Raw genomic sequence first — 21,747 nt, forward strand, 5'->3', positions numbered from 1 at the left:
TGTTTCTGTCGCATTTTATGTTAATTTTGCCGGAGATCAAAGAGATCAAAGCCAGGAGAGAAAGCTTACCACGTGTTGTGAGTCATCATTTTATTCATATTTAGTTTATTTTGTCTTTTAATAGCATATTTGGTATTGGAGTCATCCAAAAGTCATTGAAAGTAATCCAGTTCAAGTAACCTTACCCAACCCTGAACGTTTGTATTTCCTTTGCATAGTGGAATGCTTCCTTGAAGTTGCTGCCGTGTTTGTCTGGCATCTTGCTGCTGTGTTGTGCTCTCGGCACTGGTTTTTGTACACATTAGACCACAGGGGTCAAACAGGCGGCCCACGGGCCAGATCAGGCCTGCTAAGGGATTGAATCCGGCCCGCGAGACAGCACTCAGAGAAGCGCAAGAGAAAAACAAGCTGCAGGTTGAAATATGTCAACTTGATGTTGCCAAAGAAAGGTGCCTCGAACAAAGAAAGAGAGAAAGAGAAATACAAGACAGTGTGTCTTGTATTTCTCTCTCTCTCTCTTTCTTTTCTTTTCTCCCACTCTTTCCCTGTCTCTTTCACTCTCTGTGTCTCTATTTTTCTCTTCCTTTGTTGCTCTTTGTCTCTTTCACTCTCTGTCTTTTAACCTCTTTTGCTCTAACTTCCTTTTTTTCCTTTTCTCTCTTCTCTAACTCTCTTCCTACCCTTCGCGCTTTCTTTTCTCTTTTCTCTCCTGTCTTTCTATTTTCTCTTTGGAATCTTTTGTTTCTCACGCTCTCTCCCTCTCCTTCTTTGTTCCGCCCTCTCTCCTTTTCCCTCCCTCTTTCTCTTATTTCTTTATCTCTCTTTTTCTTTCTCTTTAATCTACTAGTCCGGGCCCCGACAGAATGTTTGTTCTCTCATGTGGCCCCCGAGTTCAAATGAGTTTGACACCCCTGAGCTAAGGCACACTTCTTACGCTATTTTATTCCCAGAATGGTCCCTGTGAGAATGTTTTTTCTACCATGTGGCCCCTGAAGTGGTAGCTACAGTACGTATAGCGAGAGGAACACCACAATGTTTTAATAATAGCTGTATTTTAAATTTATATAAAGTACGGTATTATGGTGTATTCTTTTCTAATGAAATATTGAATACAAAACAGCACTCCTTTATATCAACTAGTATAGTTACTGTACATTTCTTACTTGCTGAGGTAAAAAGAAACCTGGTGTTCCACAAGGCTCCATACCCAGTACCTTGGTTTTCACTGTACATGGTGCGGATTAGAATAATCTAATTGAAAACAAACTGTGTAAAAAAGGCATGCGTAAAACAAAGTAGATATTTATTTTCATTCATCTTGAATTGCATTTTGGGAGTTACTTCTTCACATGTGCACCAGGATGTCCCGCAGAGGTTTTCGTTTGAGGTCGGGCACGGTGGCGCCCTTGGCAGGGTAGCCGACGGGTAGCAGCAAGACCAGTTTCTCATTCACTGGCCGCTTGAGCAGCTCTCTGAGCCTCGGGCCACAGTTGAGCGGCGTTGACGTCACGGTGACCAGACCTACGTTCTGTGGAGACATAGATGACGCAAGAGATTCGAAAAAATGGTAAATGGTCTGTTTTTGTGAGCCGGCTCGATTTTCTTGTGCGCGGAAAAGCTCTGGGTAGTGCGCAAATGGGCACATACGCAGGTTAGAGGGAACATTGGTTGTAGTATCGTGACATATAAACAATAAAATGTCATTTAACTATGGAACAGTTATTCCATTTTTTTCAGTTCATATTCATTTGTTTGGATAGCTAAGCCGTAGTTGTCATAGAGCACAGGTGTCAAACAGGCGGCCCGCGGGCCAGATCAGGCCCACAAAGGGATTGAATCCGGCCCGCGAGACAACACTTAGAGAAGCGCAAGAGAAAAACAAGCGGCGGGTTGAAATATGTCCACTTGATGTTGCCAAAGAAAGGTGCCTCCAACAAAGACACTGTACTTGTATTTATTTTTCTCTCTCTCTTTCTTTTCCACCCATTTTTCCCACTCTCTGTCTCTGTCTCTTCCACTCTCAGTGTCTCTCTTTTTCTCTTCCTTTGTTGTTCTTTGTCTCTTTCTCTCTGTGTGTCTTTTTAACTTATTTTGCTCTAACTTTTTTTCCTTTTCTCTCTTTTCTCTTTCTCCCTCTGTCTTTCTGTCTCTCTTTCTCACTCTCTCTCTTTCTCCCTATCCCTCCTTTTCTCTCTTTCTCCCTTCCTCTCCTCTTCTCTCTCTTTCTCCTTTTCTATCACTCTTTTTCTATCGTTGTCTTTTTTTTGACTTTTTTCCCTCTCTCTCTCTCTCTCTCTCTCTCTCTCTCTCTCTCTCTCTCTCTCTTTCTTTCCACCCCTTTTCTCCCACTCTGTCTCTTTCACTCTCTGTCTCTTTTTCTCTTCCTTTGTTGCTCTTTGTCTCTTTCTCTCTCTTTGTGTCTTTTTAACTTCTTTTGCTCTACCTTCCTTTTGTCCTTTTCTCTCTTTTCTATTTCTCTCTTCCTACTCTTTTGCGCTTTCTTTTCTCTTTTCTCTCCTTCTGTCTTTCCATTTCTCTTTGGATTTCTTTCTTCCTCTCTCTTTCTTTCCCCCTCTCTCACGACTTCTCTTTTTATCTCTTTTGTTTCTCACGCTCTCTTTGTCCCGCCCTCTCTCATTTTCCCTCCCTCTTTCTCTTATTCCTGTATCTCTCTTTTTGTTTCTCTTGAATCTACTAGTCCGGCCCCCGACAGAATGTTGGTTCTATCGTGTGGCCCCCGAGTTCAAATGACTTTGACACCCCTGTCATAGAGGCTCTTTATTGCCATATTTCACCTGCAGGGCGGCCAGCAAGATTCCACAGGAGATGGAAACACTGATTTCATTGTAGTAGTGCGTCTTCTTCTTGTTGTTGGGTAGGATTCCGTAGGACTGTTTGAAGATGAGGATGAGGTAGGGAGCCACATCCAAGTACTCCTTCATCCAGTTTGTCCTAAGGTAGATAAACACCAACGGTCATGACAGGGGATTCACTTGGTACTATATCTTGGATCCAGGGTTGGGTAGGGTTACTTTAACTGGATTACTTTCAATGACTTTTGGATGACTCCAATACCAAATATGCTAATCAAAGACAAAAGAAACTAAAATGGAATAAAATGATGACCAGGGTTGGGTAGGGTTACTTTAACTGGATTACTTTCAATTACTCCAATACCAAATATGCTTATGTTGGAGAAATATAGGTTCGAGAATTAATTAATTCTTGTATGCGTTCAAAGAAATGCAGGAATCAGATGTCGTCAGAGGGAATTCTTGCTTTATTGATCGTCACAAGAAAACTCGGAAAATCTTAAACATGGATGGGCTTTTATAGCTTCAAAGGAGTAAAACTGAAAGGGGGACTCAGCCCCGTGAGAGGGCTTACGTAACTTTTTCGGAAATGTTTTTCCCTCAGTTTTCTCAGAAACGCTTCCCTTAAGGAGGATTGTTTGTACTAATTCGTCTGCCAAAACTTTCCTGAAAGTCTGATGTCAGCACGTTTCTAATTGTTTGTACTAATTCGTCTTCCAAGACTTTCCCGAAAGTCTGATGTCAGCACGTCTCTATTCCACAACACTTATAAAAGACAAAATAAACTAAATATGAATCAAATGATGACTCACAACACGTGGTAAGCTTTCTCTCCTGGCTTTGATCTTCTTTGATCTCCGGCAAAACGAACATCAAATGCGACAGAAACCAAATGAAAATCAATCCAAACAGCTTGCCAACATCATTTTTGCCATTCCATGTATTCCGTTACTCCCCAAGCCTGCACAAAATGAAGTCATTTTATTCCTATTTACTTTCTTTTGTCTTAGATTAGCATATTTAGTATTGGAGTCATCCAAAAGTCATTGAAAGTAATCCAGTTCAAGTAACCCTACCCAACCCTGCTTGGATCTTACTTCAATCTGGCCAAGTCATTGACCCACTTGGCTCCCATCCGCTGTTTGTAGTTGACCTCCTCTTCATCCTCCACGATCAGCCGGATCTGGTGCTTTATTTCCGGGTCCGAGACCACCACGAAGGTCCAGGGTTCTGTGTGCGCACCGCTTGGAGCTGTACCTGCCGAGTTAGGTGGATAACAACCAAATAACTTTATTTCATCCATCTATCCATCCATCCATTATCTGCACCGCTTATCCTCAGTAGGGTCGCTGGGGTGCTGGAGCCCATCCCAGCCATCTCCGGGCAGTGGGCAGGGGACACAGGGACAGACAATTCGCTCGCTCATTCACACCTAGGGACAATTTGGACCGGCCAATCAACCTGACTGTTGTTTGCATGCATGTCTTTGGAATGTGGGAGGAAACCGGAGTGCCCGGAGGAAACCCACGCAAGCACGGGGAGAACATGCAAACTCCGCACAGGAAGGTTGGTAGCCGAATTTGAACCCATGACCTCAGAATTGTGCCGCACACACACTAACCACTGCACCGCCGTTCTGCCCAACTTTATTTCATATCATCTCATCTCATCTCATTAGCTGCACCGCTTATCCTGAGTAGGGTCGCGGGGGTGCTGGGGCCCATCCCAGCTATCTTCAGGCAGGAAACACCCTGAACCGGTGTCCAGCCAATCACAGGGCACACAGGGACAGACAATTGGCTCGCTCATTCACACCTAGGGACAATTTGGACCGGCCAATTCACCTGACATGCATGTTCTTTGGAATGTGGGAGGAAACCGGAGTGCCCGGAGGAAAACCAGACAAGCATGGGAAGAACATGCATACTCCGCACATGAAGATTTGTAGCTGGATTTGAACCCATGACCTCAGAACTGTGCCGCACATACGCTAATCACCGCGCCGCCGTTCTGCTCAACTTTATTTCATATATTTTCAAAAGAAATGTAATTCCGGACTACTTTTTTCGACATTTTGAATAGTTCGTCTTACAATAGGATGCGGCTTTTTCTTATGGTTGTGAGGGTGTCGGCGCTAGGGACTTGCTTCCCTAGCGAACACCGGATCGTGGGCGCAGCCCTACCTCTTTCTTTCAATAAAACTTTTGGTAAACGTTACGCAATTGGGTCCTGTTTCTGCTCTGGTCCTGACAATTTCATATTGAATTTACAACAACACAACTGAAAAGTAGGTTCTGCAAAATATTGGCCCCATGTTCTCTCAGCTCAGCCAATTGACTCCTGAAGTTCCCTAAAGACTTCTGAATGATCCAATGTTGACCTAAATGACTAACATTGACGAACAGAGTGCACGTGTGCCTCAATAGGTCTCAGTTTAATGCACCAGAACAGATAGCCTTATAAAACATTATGACAGCATTATGAAGACCAAAGAACTCAGTGTGGTCCAGGATAAAGTGCTCTATGCGAGCAATAGTGAAAAAATGGATAGAGCATAAATAAAACTTGTGAGAAATGTTACGCAATTGGGTTCTGTTCTGGTTCTGACAATTTTATATTGTATTTACAACAAAAAAACTGAAAAGTAGGTTCTGCAATATATTGGCCCCATGTTCTCTCAGCTTAGCTGACTCCAGAAGTTCCCTGATGACTTCTGAATTATCCAATGTTGACCTAAATGAGTAACATTGACGAACAGAGTGCACGTGTGCGTCATTAGGTCTCAGTTTAATGCACCAGAACAGACAGCCTTATAACAGTATGAAGACCAAAGAACACAGCCAGGTTCCGGGAAAAGTGCTCTATGCGAGCAATATTGTAAAAAAGGAGAGAGCATAAATAAAACTTGTGAGAAACGTTACGCAATTGGGTCCTGTTTCTGTTCTGGTCCTGACAATTGTATATTGTATTTACAACAAAAAAACTGAAAAGTAGGTTCTGCAATATATTGGCCCCATGTTCTCTCAGCTCAGCCAACTGACTCCAGAAGTTCCTTGATGACTTCTGAATGATCCATTGTTGACCTAAATGACCAACATTGACGAACAAATTGCACGTGTGCGTCATTAGGTCTCAGTTTAGTGCACCAGAACAGATAGCCTTATAAATGTCACGAATTGGGTCAGGAATCAGGAAGTTGGAACTCATTAGCGTAGACGATCTGTCACTTTAATTGAGAAAGAAAAGTTGTCCAACACACAAACGGACCCAAAACAAAACAGGGTCAAAGACAGGCAATATTACAAACTAGGCATTACTCAGTTTAAACAGGCATGAACAGGGTTTCAACAATGATCTGGCAACGGGCAGTTCCAAAAATACTCCAAGAGTAATCAGTCCAATGCGTCTCAGCCGGTGTCAAGGGGCGGGGCCAGCTGGGCGCCATGGCAACCGTGCAGGACAAGACAATAAAACATAATGAAAGCATTACAAAGACCAAAGAACACAGGCAGGTCCGGGATAAAGTGCTCTACGCGAGCAATATTGTAAAAATGGAGAGAGCATAAACAAAACGTAACGAAATTGGGTCCTGTTTCCGTTCTGGTCCTGACAATTGTGGCACAATCTATTACTTTCCTGTACTCGACATTTCCCCTATGATTTTTTTTTTAAATGTAAGAAATCAACGTGATTGATTTAAAATCCGGTTCAGCTTGTGCAAAAACAAAGTTGAGTTTCTTCCTTAAATTTGCACCTTTAGCTTTTAATCAGGTTTACTCTGTAGTCCGGAATTTACAATTAAATGCTAGCCTTACCTGCGGTGTGCACAACATTATCGATGACTTCCCGTGGCACAGGCTCGGGGCTGATGAAGCGGACCGACCGGCGCAGGTTCATCAGCTGGTAGAAATCCTGAGATCTTTGCAGCAACTGCTCCTCAAGGTGGCGTTCAAGCGAATATGGTACGTGTGCCTCGTCGTTAGGGTCATACAAGTCCACGTTCTCGTCTTCCTCTGGAGCATATCAGACAAGCAAAGCTTAAAATGTTTCATTAAAACATCATTTCTAATCTTTTTCCAAAAGTGGAGTGGAATCTTCACACATATACATTCAAGAAATATGTGAAAAAATGGCATAAGGGGGTGCGTTAAACAATGCGAGGAAAACATTCCAAGGAACGATTATCCATATTGTCATGATTGCCGATTGAGCCCACCTGCGACGGCTTAATTGGCGCCAAAAGCCCGGACAGCTGATTGGCTGTCACTCTCTTTTTAAACCCCCGGCTTCCAAGAACAAGCCGTCAGATCGTTACGCGAACTGTTGCTTTCAGCTCAGTAAGCCTTTTCATCCGACTCCCTTCCTGTCCTGCTTTTTCTGCCTGATCTTTGTTGCCAACCTGTTTCCGGACCTGATTTCGCCCCGTTCTGCCTGCCTGTTACCTGACCTGTTTTTCCCCATTACCTGCCTGCCTGAGTATTTTTTCACAAAAACAGCTGCATCTGTCTCATTTGCCAAGAGACTGTGGCTGTTATTAAAGAATATAATATCAAGAGGCACTGCCGGACAAAACGTGCTGACTATAAAAAGCTAACTGGAAAATTACGCTGTGAAAAGGTGGGGCAACAGGAAGCTGTTTTAACAGCACAGCAGCGTTTTTGTTTTTTTTTACTCCAAAAATAGCTCCAAAGGTGAGCCACGGTGTTGCGATGCTGATCGCTAAGCACTCCATACCATTTACAGAGGGTGAATTTATAATAGACTATTCAAAAAATGCCAGACGGAATAGTTTGACCTCACACATTTTTAGCTTACCCGCTTTCTCAAAAGTTTGAACGCCACTGTGTCATGATTGCCGATTAAGCGCAGCTGTGGCGGCTTAATTGGCGCCAACAGCCCCGAAAGCTGATTTGCTGACACTCTCTTTTTAAACTCCCGGCTTCCTCTCGGAAGCCGTCAGATCGTTATGCGAACTGTTGCCTTCAGCTCAGTAAGCCTTTTCGTCCGACTTTTTTCTGCCTGATCTTTGTTGCCAACCTGTTTCCGGACCTGAGTACGCCCCGTTCTGCCTGCCTGTTACCTGGCCCATTTTGCCCCGTTACCTGCCTGCCTCCTGCTGCCGACCTCACTTACGAACTTGACACCGCCTTTGATCTCCAGTCCCGGCCAACGACTTGCTATTCCCACCTGTCTCCGATCCTCCTCGCCGGTGCCACTTGTGCACCGCTTGCTCCTTTTGTCTGTCAGCCATCGGATTGTGGAAGCAAGCCTTACTCTCCCTCTTTATCAATAAAAACTGAGAAAACGAGCGCTATTGGGTCCCGTCTCCGTTCCTGGTCTGTGACACATTTGAGACGCCGGTAAAAACAGGGGTGGGGGACTATGCGCTGCAATAACAGCTGAATCATTGACAGACACTGCTCACTCGATATAGAGTTTCTAGCAGTATCGTGTAGACCCTTCTATCTACCGAGAGAGCTAATTGTGGTCATTGAGGTTGCTGTTTACGTTCCACCAGATATTAACGTTAGCATAGCGCTAAATCTCCTGCCTGCTGCTATCAATAAACAGCAGCTTGATCACCCCGACGGAGCTTTAATCGTCGCCGACGACTTTAATCTGGCCTGCTTAAGGACTGTACTTCCTAAATTCATTCAATACGTGGACTGAGCAATTAGGGAAAAAACACTGGACCTTGTGTAAAGTAAGATCAAACATCGAGTTGGATCCGGCCATCTCTGTCTGTCCCTCACCCCCTCATACACCCCCCTCCGGAGGAAAACAAAGCCTGCAACAAGGACAGTACAAACATCTTCTTTGTTCCTTTATCTCTTTGTTTTCTTTATCCTTACTGTAAAATGTGGGACTGGAGTGCCAAGTCCAATTTCGTTGTCACAATATATTCAACCCATGTTGTAACAATGACAATAAAGGTATATTCTATTCTATAAAGTGCTCTATGCGAGCAATGTTATAAAAATGGAGAGAGCTAAAAAACTAATGCAAATCTACCAAGATCCGTCCTTCTGACACAAACTTTCGGCCGAACAAAGAGAAAACTGATCAGAGAAGCAACCAAGAAGCTCATGATCATTTTGGATGACCTGCAGGCATAACACAGCTGATGTGGGACAATCTGTGCATAAGACAACTATTTGTGGTACTAGATATAAATCTGCTTTTTATGAAAGAGTTGAAAGAAGAAAGCCCTTTCTGAAAAGAATATCATAAAAAGGCCCGTTGGTGTTTGCACGAGGGGGACACATATAACATGTGGAACAATGTGCTCCGGTCAGATGAGACAAAAATTGGGACTTTTTGAGCAGAATGCAAAGTGTTACACAGGTTTGGGTAGGGTTACTTTAACTGGATTACTTTCAATTACTTTTGAATTACTCCAATAGCAAATATGCTAATAAAAAAACAAAAGAAACTAAATATAAATGAAATTATGACCAGGGTTGGGTAGGGTTACTTTAACTGGATTACTTTCAATTACTTTTAGATTACTCCAATACCAATTATGCTAATAAAAGACAAAATAAACTAAATATGAATCAAATTATGACCAGGGTTGGGTAGGGTTACTTTAACTGGATTACTTTCAATGACTTTTAGATGACTCCAATACCAAATATGCTAATAAAAGACAAAAGAAACTAAATATGAATCAAATTATGACCAGGGTTGGGTAGGGTTACTTTAACTGGATTACTTTCAAATACTTTTGGATGATAATTGTATTCATATTTAGTTACTTTTGTCTTTTACTAGCATATTTGGTATTGGAGTAATCCAAAAGTCATTGAAAGTAATCCAGTTAAAGTAACCCTACCCAACCCTGGTCATAATTTTATTGATATTTAGTTTCTTTTGTCTTTTATTAGCATATTTGGTATTGGAGTAATCCAAAAGTAATTGAAAGTAATCCAGTTAAAGTAACCCTACCCTGTCAGGGACCAGACCGGGAGGCAGGAAGGGTGAACTCATTTGCGTAACGATCAGTTACTTTTATTTAGAAAATAAAAGTTGTCCAACACGCAGGGACAAAAACAAAACAAAAACAGGCTTACAGACTAGGTAATACTCACAAAACAGGCTTAAAGTCACTAACTCAGACAAATGGGCATGACAGGTCTTATCCTTGGCAGTCCCAAAACCAGCCCTTAAGAATGGCACACGTAATTAGGACAATCTGTGTCAGCCGGTGTCAAGGGGCGGGACCAGCTGGTTGTCATGGCGACCATGCGGGACATGACATACCCAACCCTGGTCATCATTTGATTCATATTTAGTTTCTTTTGTCTTTTATTAGCATATTTGGTATTGGAGTAATCCAAAAGGAATTGAAAGTAATCCAGTTAAAGTAACCCTACCCAACCCTAGTCATAATTGTATTAATATTTAGTTTATTTTGTCTTTTATTAGCATATTTGGTATTGGAGTAATCCAGTTAAAGTAACCCTACCCAACCCTAGTCATAATTTGATTCATATTTAGTTTATTTTGGTATTGGAGTCATCCAAAAGTAATTGAAAGTAATCCAGTTAAAGTAACCCTACCCAATTCTGGTGTTATATTTGGCGAAAGAGTAACCCTGAAAACAGTATTTTTTTGTTTTTTTACTTTTATTCTATACTTTTATGTTTTGTTCTGGGAGTTGTTTTTATTTTTTCCTTTGTATTTTTATATTTCAGTGTTTCCTCACATGGCTAGTCTGTGCCTTACCATAATCATCTATCCATCCATCTATCCATTATCTGCACCGCCTATCCCCAGTAGGGTCGCGGGCGTGCTGGAGCCCGTCCCAGCTATCTGTGATGTTATTTATATGAGAGTTAAACTTATTTATGTGAGTGAGGCAATCTTAAGGCCAACAAACCAAAATTGAGCAACTGTAAGAATCATATTGGTTTGTTTTGAAGTCATGTCATCACAGTTATGTAAGGCTATTCCAGCCGGTCACCGCACTTGCCAAAGTCAAACAAACTTCTGGGGGAAAAGTAAATATACTGTATACAGTTTACTTAAATACCATAGATATTGATTTTCCTCAGAAATGTTCTTGTCAAAAAACTGTGTTTTTCAACCACTGTGCTGCCTGTGAGTCCAGATCCTAAATCAATGGGGTGTCACAGATCAGGAACGGAAACGGGACCCAATAGCGCTCGTTTTCTCAGTTTTTATCGATAAAAGAGGGAGAGTAAGGCTTCCTTCCACGATCCGCGGCTCGACGAACACGGGTAGCGGGTGGCGGGACAAGAAAGTGGCACTTCCGTGTCGAGCGAGGAGGATCGGAGACAGGCGGGACTAGCAAAATGGTGGCCGGAGCTGGAGATCAAAGGCGGTGTCGAGTTTGTAGCAGGAGGCAGGCAGGTAACGGGGCAAAACGGGTCAGGTCACAGGCAGGCAGAACGGGGCGAAATCAGGTCCGGAAACAGGTTGGCAACAAAGATCAGGCAGGAAAAGCAGGACATGAACGGAGTCGGACGAAAAGCTTACTGAGCTGAAAGCAACAATTCGCATAACGATCTGACAGCTTCCAAGAGGAAGCCGGGGGTTTAAAAAGAGAGTGACAGCCAATCAGCTGTCCGGGCTGTTGCCGCCAATTAAGCCGCCGCAGCTGCGCTCAATCGGTAATCATGACATGGTGGGGAGAAAAACACGTGTACTAGTATTTGTGTAGTATTTCTGTGGTATTTTTTTTTCTTTTAAGAATTAAAGAAAACCAATACATAAGGAAACAAATGTAATGTAGGCCAATCTATTTTTCTCATTTGCATTTACCTGTTCATTGTCTATTTGTTTATAAAGGGATCATTTCAATGAAATGGTTTTGAAGGACTCAAAATAGGAAAAAAATATTTATTTCGAAAAAAAAAGTTGATCGAAAGTATTGGAAAATGTATAGATCCCTTTTCAAACACTGAATTTGATCAGTTTTCATTGAAAATCGCAATACTTGCAAAGTGAAACAAATGGTTGGTAGCCGGGACAGGGAGAGCAAAGCGTGGTCGGGGTCGGAAACGAGTCGTAAGCCGGGACGGGAGAGTAAACGTCGTCGGGATCAAAAAAGGGTCGTAAGCCGGGACGGGAGAGCAGACGTGGTCGGGAACAAAACAGGTCGTAGCCGGAGACGAACAGGAACAAAAACGGGACAGGCGGGAGTCAGGGTTGAAAAAGGCTTGCCTTGTATACACAGATGTTCGCAGACGGACTGACAACAGGGGATTGACAGGACTGGGTTCAAATACTGACCGGGAGCCAATCAGAACCCGCGGCAGTTGACAGGGGATTCCCATTGGTTATCATGACAAAAATATACTAAAAAAACAAACAAGGACAGGAATATGTAGCCATCTATTTGAAAGTAGCCCATGAGCCGAATGGAAAACATAGTTTTTATAAAGGGACCAAAATAAAAAAACATTTTTATCAGTAGTTTTATTTTAACATATATGTTAGCATGATATATTTACCATTTTAGTTCTGCAGGCCGGGTAAAATCGCCCGAGTAAGTACAGGGAAATATATTTAATAACATATCTTGTTTCAAGGCGGCACGGCAGAAGAGTGGTTAGCATGTCCATGGCACAGTTCTTAGGTCATGGGATCAAATCCAGTTACTAGCCTTTCCGTTACGGAGTTTGCATGTACTCCCCGCGCTTGTGTGGGTTTCCTCTGGGCACTCCGGTTTCCTGGGGCAGCATGGCGGCGCAGTGTTTAGCGCGTGTGCGGCACAGTTCTGAGGTCATGAGATCGAACCTTCCTGTGTGGAGTTTGCATGTTCTCCCCGTGCTTGCGTGGGTTTCCTCCGGGCACTCCGGTTTCCTCCCACATTCCAAAAACATGCATATTAGGTTAATTGGCCGGTCCGAATTGTTTGAATGACCGAGCGAATCGTCTGTCCCTGTGTGCCCTGCGATTGGCTGGAAACCAGTTCAGGGTGTCCCCTGCCCACTGCCCGAAGATGGCTGGGATGGGCTCCAGCACCCCCGCGACCCTACTGAGGATAAGCGGTGCAGATAATAGATGGATGAATGATAGCTCTTTTCACGTGGCTATTTAAATTAAATTAAATTTACACTGCAAATAAATAGATAGAAAAAAGTAGAATTAGGAAAGAAACTAACACATCCTGTTGATGATGATTATTTTATTTTTTGCATGTTCTCCCTGTGCTTGCAGTTTCCTCCCACATTCCAAAAACATGCATGTCAGATTTATCAGACGGTCCAAATTGTCCCTAGGTGTGAATGAGCGAGTGAGTTGTCTGTCCCTGTGTGATCTGCGGTAACTGGGATGGGCTCCAACACCCCCGTGACCCTACTGAGGATAAACGCTGCAGATAATGGAAGGATGGATAGATAACCTGTTTTACTTCCTAAACCATGTGTCCATAAACGATAATTCAGGCCAACATGACAATTCAACCTTTAAAATAAATCAAAAAAATGAAACTGGTGCCGGAAATTAAGTTTTAAACAATTTTGACGGACGTGTGTCTCGAGATTTTTAATAAAAAAAAAGTGTGCCTTGTCTCAAAAAGCTTGGAAAACACTGATCTAGAACCACCTCAATGACAAAGTTCAATCTGATCAAATGCCAGTCTGAGTAAATCATTTGAAAACTTTACTGGTACTGTAAAAAGTTAATTATTTCTATTTCAGATTCCCAAGACCTCTCTTAAGGACACTTTCTATCAGAGGTGGGAAAACTGCGGCCTGGGGGCCACATGGGCCCCCCCAGGCTTTATTTCCGCATAGTTCCTTTGTGTGTCTTCAACTAAAGTACTTCTACAGAAATGCGACAAGAGTACAAAAAATGTACTACTTGAACGTGCTTAAATGGGCCAACATGGAACTTTCTTCCACCTCGTATGATTTATGGTCAATGGCGTGGTCTCAACCGATGTTCCCTCTAAGCTCCGCGCGTGCGCACTACCCAGAGCTTTTCCGCGCACAGGAAAATCGAGCCGGCTCACAAAAATCAGGGCTCCAAATTGCTCATTAAGAAGCGAATTAAGTCAAAGTTACAGTGCATGAAGGTCAAAATACACGGGTTCCCCTGACGATGAGTTCTAAATGCAGTATTTGGAAGTCCATGTCGAAGTAGAACAAAGTTGAGTAAAGTCAGGAGGGTTTTTCGAGAACCGGCTTCTTCGGCTCGGCTCACTAAAAGGAACCGACTCTTTCATGTCCCAAACGGCTCTTCAGGTCCCAACATGACCAAATATTATGTAAAATTATGCACAAAATGACTTAAAGGAAGGGGGGGTGGAATAAAAAAGAAAAAAATTACCCAAATGAAAAAGTAGCAAAAACCTGAAAAAAAGAAGAGAAAAGGAGAAAAAAAGAGCAGGAAAAATTCTGAAAAAAGCCAGTAGAAAAGAAAGAAGCAAATAAAGGGAAAAAAGGTAATCGAGAACAAAAACGCAAGAAAAAAGTAACAGCTAGGAATAAATAAACACAATGAGATTTTTTTTAAAAGGAATTTTGAAAAAGGAGGAAAAAAAACGGAAAAAGAGGAAAAAGTTTGTGTTGCATTCAAATAATTTCCAACGATATCAAGTTAATCTTGTTGCCAACATTGTACTTCCATTAAAAAATGTAATTACATTTTGCATTGCCGGAAACTCAGCAAAATGTAAGTTGATGTCAAGTTTTGGACATGTTTGATCATGAATTATCTTGCCACACTTGGGATTGCTGTCGCTCACTGTTGTTTCAAGCGTTGCTCACCGACTTTGTGTGAACGCTCAGACCCGTAAGGAAAATGACTGGGAACATTGGTCTCAACTACCTCTACCACTTAAGCAAGTACCACCAAACTCAGTTATACAGAGTATTTTAAGACTCCACTCGTCTAGATGTCCATGTCTACATAAATGACTCATTCATGCATCCTGTTTTTGAATTATGGTCATGTTTTTGAATTGAGGCCTGACAACCTGATGACTCCTTATTATCACTTGACACGACACAAAAATCCCAAATGTCGAAACTTTGTACCTCAAAATAACAATTTCTGATCAGCAATGGGACTAAATACTAAATCCTGTCCCTCATCTATTTGTGAAAGACACCAACTTCTCCAATCCAAGATCCTGCACAGGAGCCATCTCACCAACACTAAACGAGCAAAACCATTACAAACAGGCCAGACCTGTCACGGTTGCCCAATGCCCTCACTTGGGCCCTCTGTTGCTAGTTGCCTGATTGGTTTCTCTCTTATTTAAACTCAGTGCTCTCATTCACTCCTTGTCAGTCCGTCAACGAACCTCTGCACTTGCAAGACTTGTATTTGGACTCTGTCCTGCATCCTGCTCATGTATCTAGTATCCAGTATCGATCCCGCCTGTCTTGTCCTGTCCGGTATCTTGATCCAGTATCTGGTATGGACCCTGCCTGTCTCGTCCTGTCCGGTATCTTGCTCATGTCTCCAGTATCCAATATCCATCCCGCCTGTCTTGACTTGACTTGACTGTTTCGTCCTGTCCGGTATCTTGCATTAGTCTCCAGTGTCCGGTATCGACCCCGTCTGTCTCGTCCTGTCCGGTATCTTGCTCCAGTCTCCAGTATCCGGTATTGATTCTGTCTGTCTCCTCCTGTCCGGTGTCTTGCTCCAGTATCCAGTATCGACGCCGTCTGTCTCCTCCTGTCCGGTGTCTTGCTCCAGTCTCCAGTATCCGGTATCGATACTGTCTGTCTCCTCCTGTCCGGTGTCTTGCTCCAGTCTCCAGTATCCGATATAGATCCCGCCTGTCTTGACTTGACTTGACTGTTTCGTCCTGTCCGGTATCTTGCATTAGTCTCCAGTGTCCGGTATCGACCCCGTCTGTCTCGTCCTGTCCGGTATCTTGCTCATGTCTCCAGTATCCAATATCCATCCCGCCTGTCTTGACTTGACTTGACTGTTTCGTCCTGTCCAGTATCTTGCATTAGTCTCCAGTGTCCGGTATCGACCCCGTCTGTCTCGTCCTGTCCGGTATCTTGCTCCAGTCTCCAGTATCCGGTATTGATCCTGTCTGTCTCCTCCTGTCCGGTGTCTTGCTCCAGTATCCAGTATCGACGCCGTCTGTCTCCTCCTGTCCGGTGTCTTGCTCCAGTCTCCAGTATCCGGTATCGATACTGTCTGTCTCCTCCTGTCCGGTGTCTTGCTCCAGTCTCCAGTATCCGATATAGATCCCGCCTGTCTTGACCTGACTTGACTGTCTCGTCCTGTCTGGTATCTTGCACCAGTCTCCAGTGTCCAGCATCGACCCCGTCTGTCTCATCCTGTCCGGTATCTTGCTCCAGTCTCCAGTATCCGGTATCGATACTGTCTATTTCCTCCTGTCCGGTGTCTTGCTCCAGTCTCCAGTATCTGATATAGATCCCGCCTGTCTTGACTTGACTTGACTGTCTCGTCTTGTCGGGTATCTTGCACCAGTCTCCAGTGTCTGGTACCGACCCTGTCTGTCTCATCCTGTCCAGTATCTTGCACCAATCTCCAGTATCTGGTATTGATCCTGTCTGTCTCATCTTGTGTGGTATCTTGCTCAAGTCTCCAGTATCTGATATTGTTCCCACCTGACTCGTCCTGTCCGGTATCTTGCTCCACTCTCCGGTATCCAGTATCTTTTTTGTCTCTCCTACCTTGTCTGGTATCTTGCCTGTGTATCCAGTATCGATTCCGTCTGCCCTGCTCGTACTCCAGTACCGGTATTGATTCCACCTGTCCTGCCCTGTCCTAGCTCCAGTATCTGGTATCAATCTCGTCTGTTCCGTCCTGTCCGGTATCTGCTCGTGTATCTGCTCTTTTCTGCATGTATATCTTCTTTGTTCCTTTATCTTCTTTGTTTTCTTTTATCCTCACTGTAAAATGTGACACTGGAGTGCCACGTCCAATTTCATTGTCACAATATGCTCAGCCCATTTTGTAACAATGACAATAAAGGTATATTCTATTCTATTCTATTCTATATTTATTCATAAATGAGAACAATTGAATCGGTCTCCAGATTCGACTCCTTGGCAAAATTTATTTCTTATAATACAATATAAATGACCAGGGTTGGGTAGGGTTACTTTAACTGGATTACTTTCAATTACTTTTAGATTACTCCAATACCAAATATGCTAATAAAAGACAAAAGAAACTAAATATGAATCAAATGATGACTTACAACACGTGGTAAGCATTCTCTCCACCTCTCTCTCTTGCACCTGGAAACTGATGCAAGATACCGGACAGGACGAGACAGACGGGGTCGATACCGGACACTGGAGACTGGTGCAAGATACCGGACAGGACGAGACAGTCAAGTCAAGACAGGCAGGATCTATATCGGATACTGGAGACTGGAGCAAGATACTTGACAGGACGAGACAGACGGGGTCGATACCGGACACTGGAGACTGATGCAAGATACTGGACAGGACGAGACAGTCAAGTCAAGTCAAGACAGGCGGAATCGATATCGGATACTGGAGACATGAGCAAGATACCCGACAGGACGAGACAGACGGGGTCGATACTGGATACTAGATACATGAGCAGGCTTTGATCTCTTTGATCTCCGGCAAAACGAACATCAAATGCGTCAGAAACAAAATGAAAATCAATCCAAACAGCTTGCCGACATCATTATTGTCGTTCCATGTATTCCGTTACTCCCTAAGCCTGCACAAAATGGAGTCATTTTATTCATATATAGCTTCTTTTGTCTTTTATTAACATATTTGGTATTGGAGTCATCCAAAAGTCATTGAAAGTAATCCAGTTAAAGTAACCCTACCCAACCCTGGTCATAATTGTATTCATATTTAGTTTCTTTTGTCTTTTACTAGCATATGTGGTATTGAAGTAATCCAAAAGTAATTGAGAGTAATCCATTTCAAGTAACCCTACCCAACCCTGGTTATCATTTGATTCCTATTTAGTTTCTTTTGTCTTTTATTAGCATATTTGGTATAGGAGTAATCTAAAAGTAATTGAAAGTAATCCAGTTAAAGTAACCCTACCCAACCCTGGTCATAATTTCATTCATATTTCGTTTCTTTTGTCTTTTATCAGCATATTTAGTATAGGAGTAATCCAGAAGTAATTGAAAGTAATCCAGTTAAAGTAACCCTACCCAACCCTGGTCATAATTGTATTCATATTTAGTTTATTTTGTCTTTTATTAGCATATTTGGTATTGAAGTCATCCAAAAGTGATTGAAAGTAATCCAGTTAAAGTAACCCTACCTAACCCTGGTCATAATTTCATTCATATTTAATTTATTTTGTCTTTTATTAGCATATTTGGTATTAGAGTAATCCAAACGTAATTGAAAGTAATCCAGATAAAGTAATCCTACCCAATCCTGGTCATCATTTCCTTCATATTTAGTTTCTTTTGTCTTTTATCAGCATATTTGGTATAGGAGTAATCTAAAAGTAATTGAAAGTAATCCAGTTAAAGTAATCCTACCCAACCCTGGTCATCATTTTATTCATTTTTAGTTTCTTTTGTCTTTTACTAGCATATGTGGTATTGAAGTAATCCAAAAGTAACTGAAAGTAATCCAGTTAAAGTAACTCTACCCAACCCTGTAAATGACATATTTACTTACTGACCATCATCTCTTTCCTTGGCCTGGCTGTCATTCTCAAGCCACGGGCTTGTTTTCTCCTCCACAACGGTGGTCTTGGTCAAACGGCCCGTCAGCACCAGGTAGCCCATCACCAGGCACAGAACCAGGACCAGAACCGGTGTCAGTAAAGACGTAGCGAGCATGGCTGTGACTACAACTGTGCAGCCTCTCTCGCAAATAAAACTTCTGCAGAAGTGACGTCACGCGAAAGGAACCAAGGACACATCCAATCGATCATCAGCTCAGTGGACGTGAAGTTAGAGCGTGCCCGCCCCCAAAACTGAGAGGTCATTGGCAATGTTCCCTCTAAACTGCGCGCGTGCGCAATTGCGCACTGCTCGCACATTCTCAGCGCACAAGAAAATCGAGCCAGCGCACAAAAATCAGGGCTCAAAATTACTTATTAAGAAGCGACTTAAGTCAAAGTTACAGTGCATGAAGGTAAAAATACACGGGTTCCCCTGACGTTGTGTCCTAAATGCGGTATTTTTAAGTCAAGGTCGAAGTAGAACGAAGTTGAGTCAAGTCAGTAGAGTTTTTCGAGAACAGGCTTCTTCGGCTCGACTCACTAAAAAGAACCGGCTCTTTCGGGTCCTAAATGGCTCTTCAGGTTGTTTTTGCTTCTTTCATCCCTACACGACCAAATATTATGTAAAATTGTGCACAAGATGACTTAAAGGAAGGGGAAATAGGATAAAAAAGAAAAAAATACTAAAATGAAAAAGTCTAGAAAAGCTGAGAAAAAAGAAACAAAAGGAAGAGAAAAAAAGAAGGAAAAATTCCGAAAAAAGCCAGAAAAAAAAGAAAAGAAAGAAACAAAGGGAAAAAGTCAATAGAGAAAAAGAAGAGAAAAGTAACAGCTAGGAAAAATAAACACAACGAGATTTTTTTAAAGGAAATTTTAAAAAAGGAGCAAAAAACAGGGAAAGAGAAGAAACAGACCAAATATTATGTAAAATTGTGCACAAAATGACTTAAAGGAAGGGGGAATTGAACAAAAAAGAAAAAAATACCAAAATGAAAAAGTCTAGAAAAGCTGAGAAAAAAGAAACAAAAGGAAGAGAAAAAAAGAAGGAAAAAAACCAGAAAAAAAGAAAAGAAACAAACAAACAAAAAAAAGTAAATAGAGAACAAAAAGAAAAAAAGGAACAGCTAGGAAAAAATAAACACAATGAGTGTTTTAAAGGAATTTAAAAAAATAGAAAAAAGAGGGAAAAAGAAGAAAAAGTTTGTCTCATCTCATCTCATTAGCTACACCGCTTATCCTCAGTAGGGTCGCGGGGGTGCTGGAGCCCATCCCAGCAATCAACGGGCAGTGGGCAGGGGACACCCTGAACTGGTCGCCAGCTAGTCACAGGGCACACAGGGACAGAAAGCTCACTCGCTCATTCACACCTAGGGAGATTTCGGTTAAGCCAATCAACCTGACATGCATGTTTTTGGAATGTGGGAGGAAACCGGAGTGCCCGGAGGAAACCCACGCAAGCACGGGGAGAACATACAAACTCCGCACAGGAAGTCTGGAGCTGAATTTCCAATTAAATCAAGTTATGTCGTGATCGCTAACTCGAGTCACCCGGAGCAATCACGTGGACGCCCTCTGATTGGCTAATTTTCCCTTCTTAAGCACGCTGTTCCCAGACTTCTTCGTCTGAGGATTACGTTGGTACCCTGTATGACAATGAGGATGGAAGAATGAAATGGAGATAAGGACGGAAAGAAAGTAAAAAAGAATAAAAGAAGAATGAAAAGGAAAAATAGGGGAAAGAAAGAATGAAATAACAAAAGAAAGAAAAAAGGAAGAATGAAAAGGAAAGATGGAGAGAAAGAAAGAAAGAAAGAAAAAAGGCATGAAAAGGAACAATGGAGAGAAAGAAAGAAACAAAGAAAGAAAGACTAGTAGATTGAGGAGAAAGAAAAAGAGAGAAAGAGGGAGAGAAAAAGAGACAGGGTGGGACAAAGCAAGAGAGAAAGAAAGAGAGATAAAACAGAGTAAGAGAGAGAGAATGTGAGAAACAAAAGAGATAAAAAGACAAATAGTGAGAGAGGGGGGAAAGAAAGAGAGAGAAAAAGAAATCCAAACGGAAATAGAGAGAGAGAAAGAGGAAAGGAATGGAAGAGAGAAGGGGAGAAAGAGGAAGGGGACACAAGAGAGAGAGAGAAAATACAAAGAAAAGGAAAAATGGAAGGGAGAGCAAAAGAAGGTAAAAAGACACAGATAGAGAACGAGACAAAAAGGAACAAAGAAAGAAAAAGAGAGACAGAGCGAGTGGAAGAGAGAGAAAGAAAGAAAGAAAGAAATACAGTACAGTGTCACTGTGAGAGGCGCCTGCAGCTCGTTTTTCTCTTGTGCTTCTCTGAGTGTTGTCTCGAGGGCCGGATTCCATCCCTTAGCGGGCCTTCTAGTTGCCTTGCACGGCTGTCGCCGCTATCGGCGTGTGAGTGTGTGTGTGAAATGGCAAGTGTGAAGCACATTGTAAAGCGCTTTGGGAGGTCGTCGGTGACTCGAAGAGCGCTGTACAAATAAATACAGACCATTTACATTTATATCAGTCTGTTTCTTTCTCTCTAATTCACAGGCGGCCCGCGGGCCAGATTAGGCCCGCTAAGGGACTGAATCCGGCCCGCGAGACAACACTCAGAGAAGCGCAAGAGAAAAACAAGCTGCAGGTTGAAATATGTCAACTTGATGTTGCCAAAGCCAGGTGCCTCCAACAATGACACTGTACTTGGATATCTTTCTCTCTCTCTCTTTCTTTCTTTCTTTCGTTCTTTCTTTCTTTCTTTCTCTTTTCCACCCCTTTTCTTTCACTCTCTGTGTCTCCCTTTTTCTCTTCTTTTGTTGCTCTTTCTCTCTGTGTGTCTTTTAACCTCTTTTGCTCTAACTTACTTTTTTGCTTTTCTCTCTTTTCTCTTTCTCTCTTCATATCCCTTGCGCTTTCTTTTCTCTTTTCTCTCTTTTCTCTTTCTCTCTTCATACCCTTTGCGCTTTCTTTTCTCTTTTCTCTCTTTTCTCTTTCTCTCTTCATATCCCTTGCGCTTTCTTTTCTCTTTTCTCTCTTTTCTCTTTCTCTCTTCATACCCCTTGCGCTTTCTTTTCTCTTTTCTCTCTCTTCTCTTTTTCTCTTCATACCCTTTGCACTTTCTTTTCTCTTTTCTCTCTTTTCTCTTTCTCTCTTCATACCCTTTGCGCTTTCTTTTCTCTTTTCTCTCTTTTCTCTTTCTCTCTTCATACCCTTTGCGCTTTCTTTTCTCTTTTCTCTCTTTTCTCTTTCTCTCTTCCTACCCTTTGCGCTTTCTTTTATCTTTTCTCT

General features: G+C 42.4%; 1 protein-coding gene across 1 annotated transcript; it reads right to left on the minus strand.

Moving 5' to 3' along the window:
- Window positions 1-1,282: 1,282 nt before the first annotated feature.
- On the minus strand, window positions 1,283-18,627 carry iyd (iodotyrosine deiodinase). The gene is made up of 5 exons (XM_088324954.1): window positions 18,417-18,627; window positions 6,629-6,826; window positions 3,911-4,070; window positions 2,796-2,952; window positions 1,283-1,528 (listed from the first exon to the last, which is right to left on the minus strand). The coding sequence occupies exons 1-5, from the start codon at window positions 18,574-18,576 to the stop codon at window positions 1,346-1,348; spliced, it is 858 nt and encodes a 285-aa protein (XP_088181080.1). The 5' UTR covers window positions 18,577-18,627; the 3' UTR covers window positions 1,283-1,345.
- Window positions 18,628-21,747: the final 3,120 nt, after the last annotated feature.

Source organism: Urocampus carinirostris, chromosome 20, assembly GCF_059441175.1.
Source record: "Urocampus carinirostris isolate Australia breed hairy pipefish chromosome 20, RoL_Ucar_1.0, whole genome shotgun sequence".
NCBI lineage: Eukaryota > Metazoa > Chordata > Actinopteri > Syngnathiformes > Syngnathidae > Urocampus > Urocampus carinirostris.

Bases quoted from the DNA above. Each gene is read 5' to 3' on its own strand.
- iyd (XM_088324954.1), bottom strand. From the start codon at position 18,576: ATGCTCGCTACGTCTTTACTGACACCGGTTCTGGTCCTGGTTCTGTGC. The intron at 2,953-3,910 runs GTAAGATCCAAG...TATCTACCTTAG, and splicing joins AATGACTTGGCCAGATTGAA to GACAAACTGGATGAAGGAGT. The intron at 1,529-2,795 runs GTGAAATATGGC...ATGTCTCCACAG, and splicing joins TCTTGCTGGCCGCCCTGCAG to AACGTAGGTCTGGTCACCGT.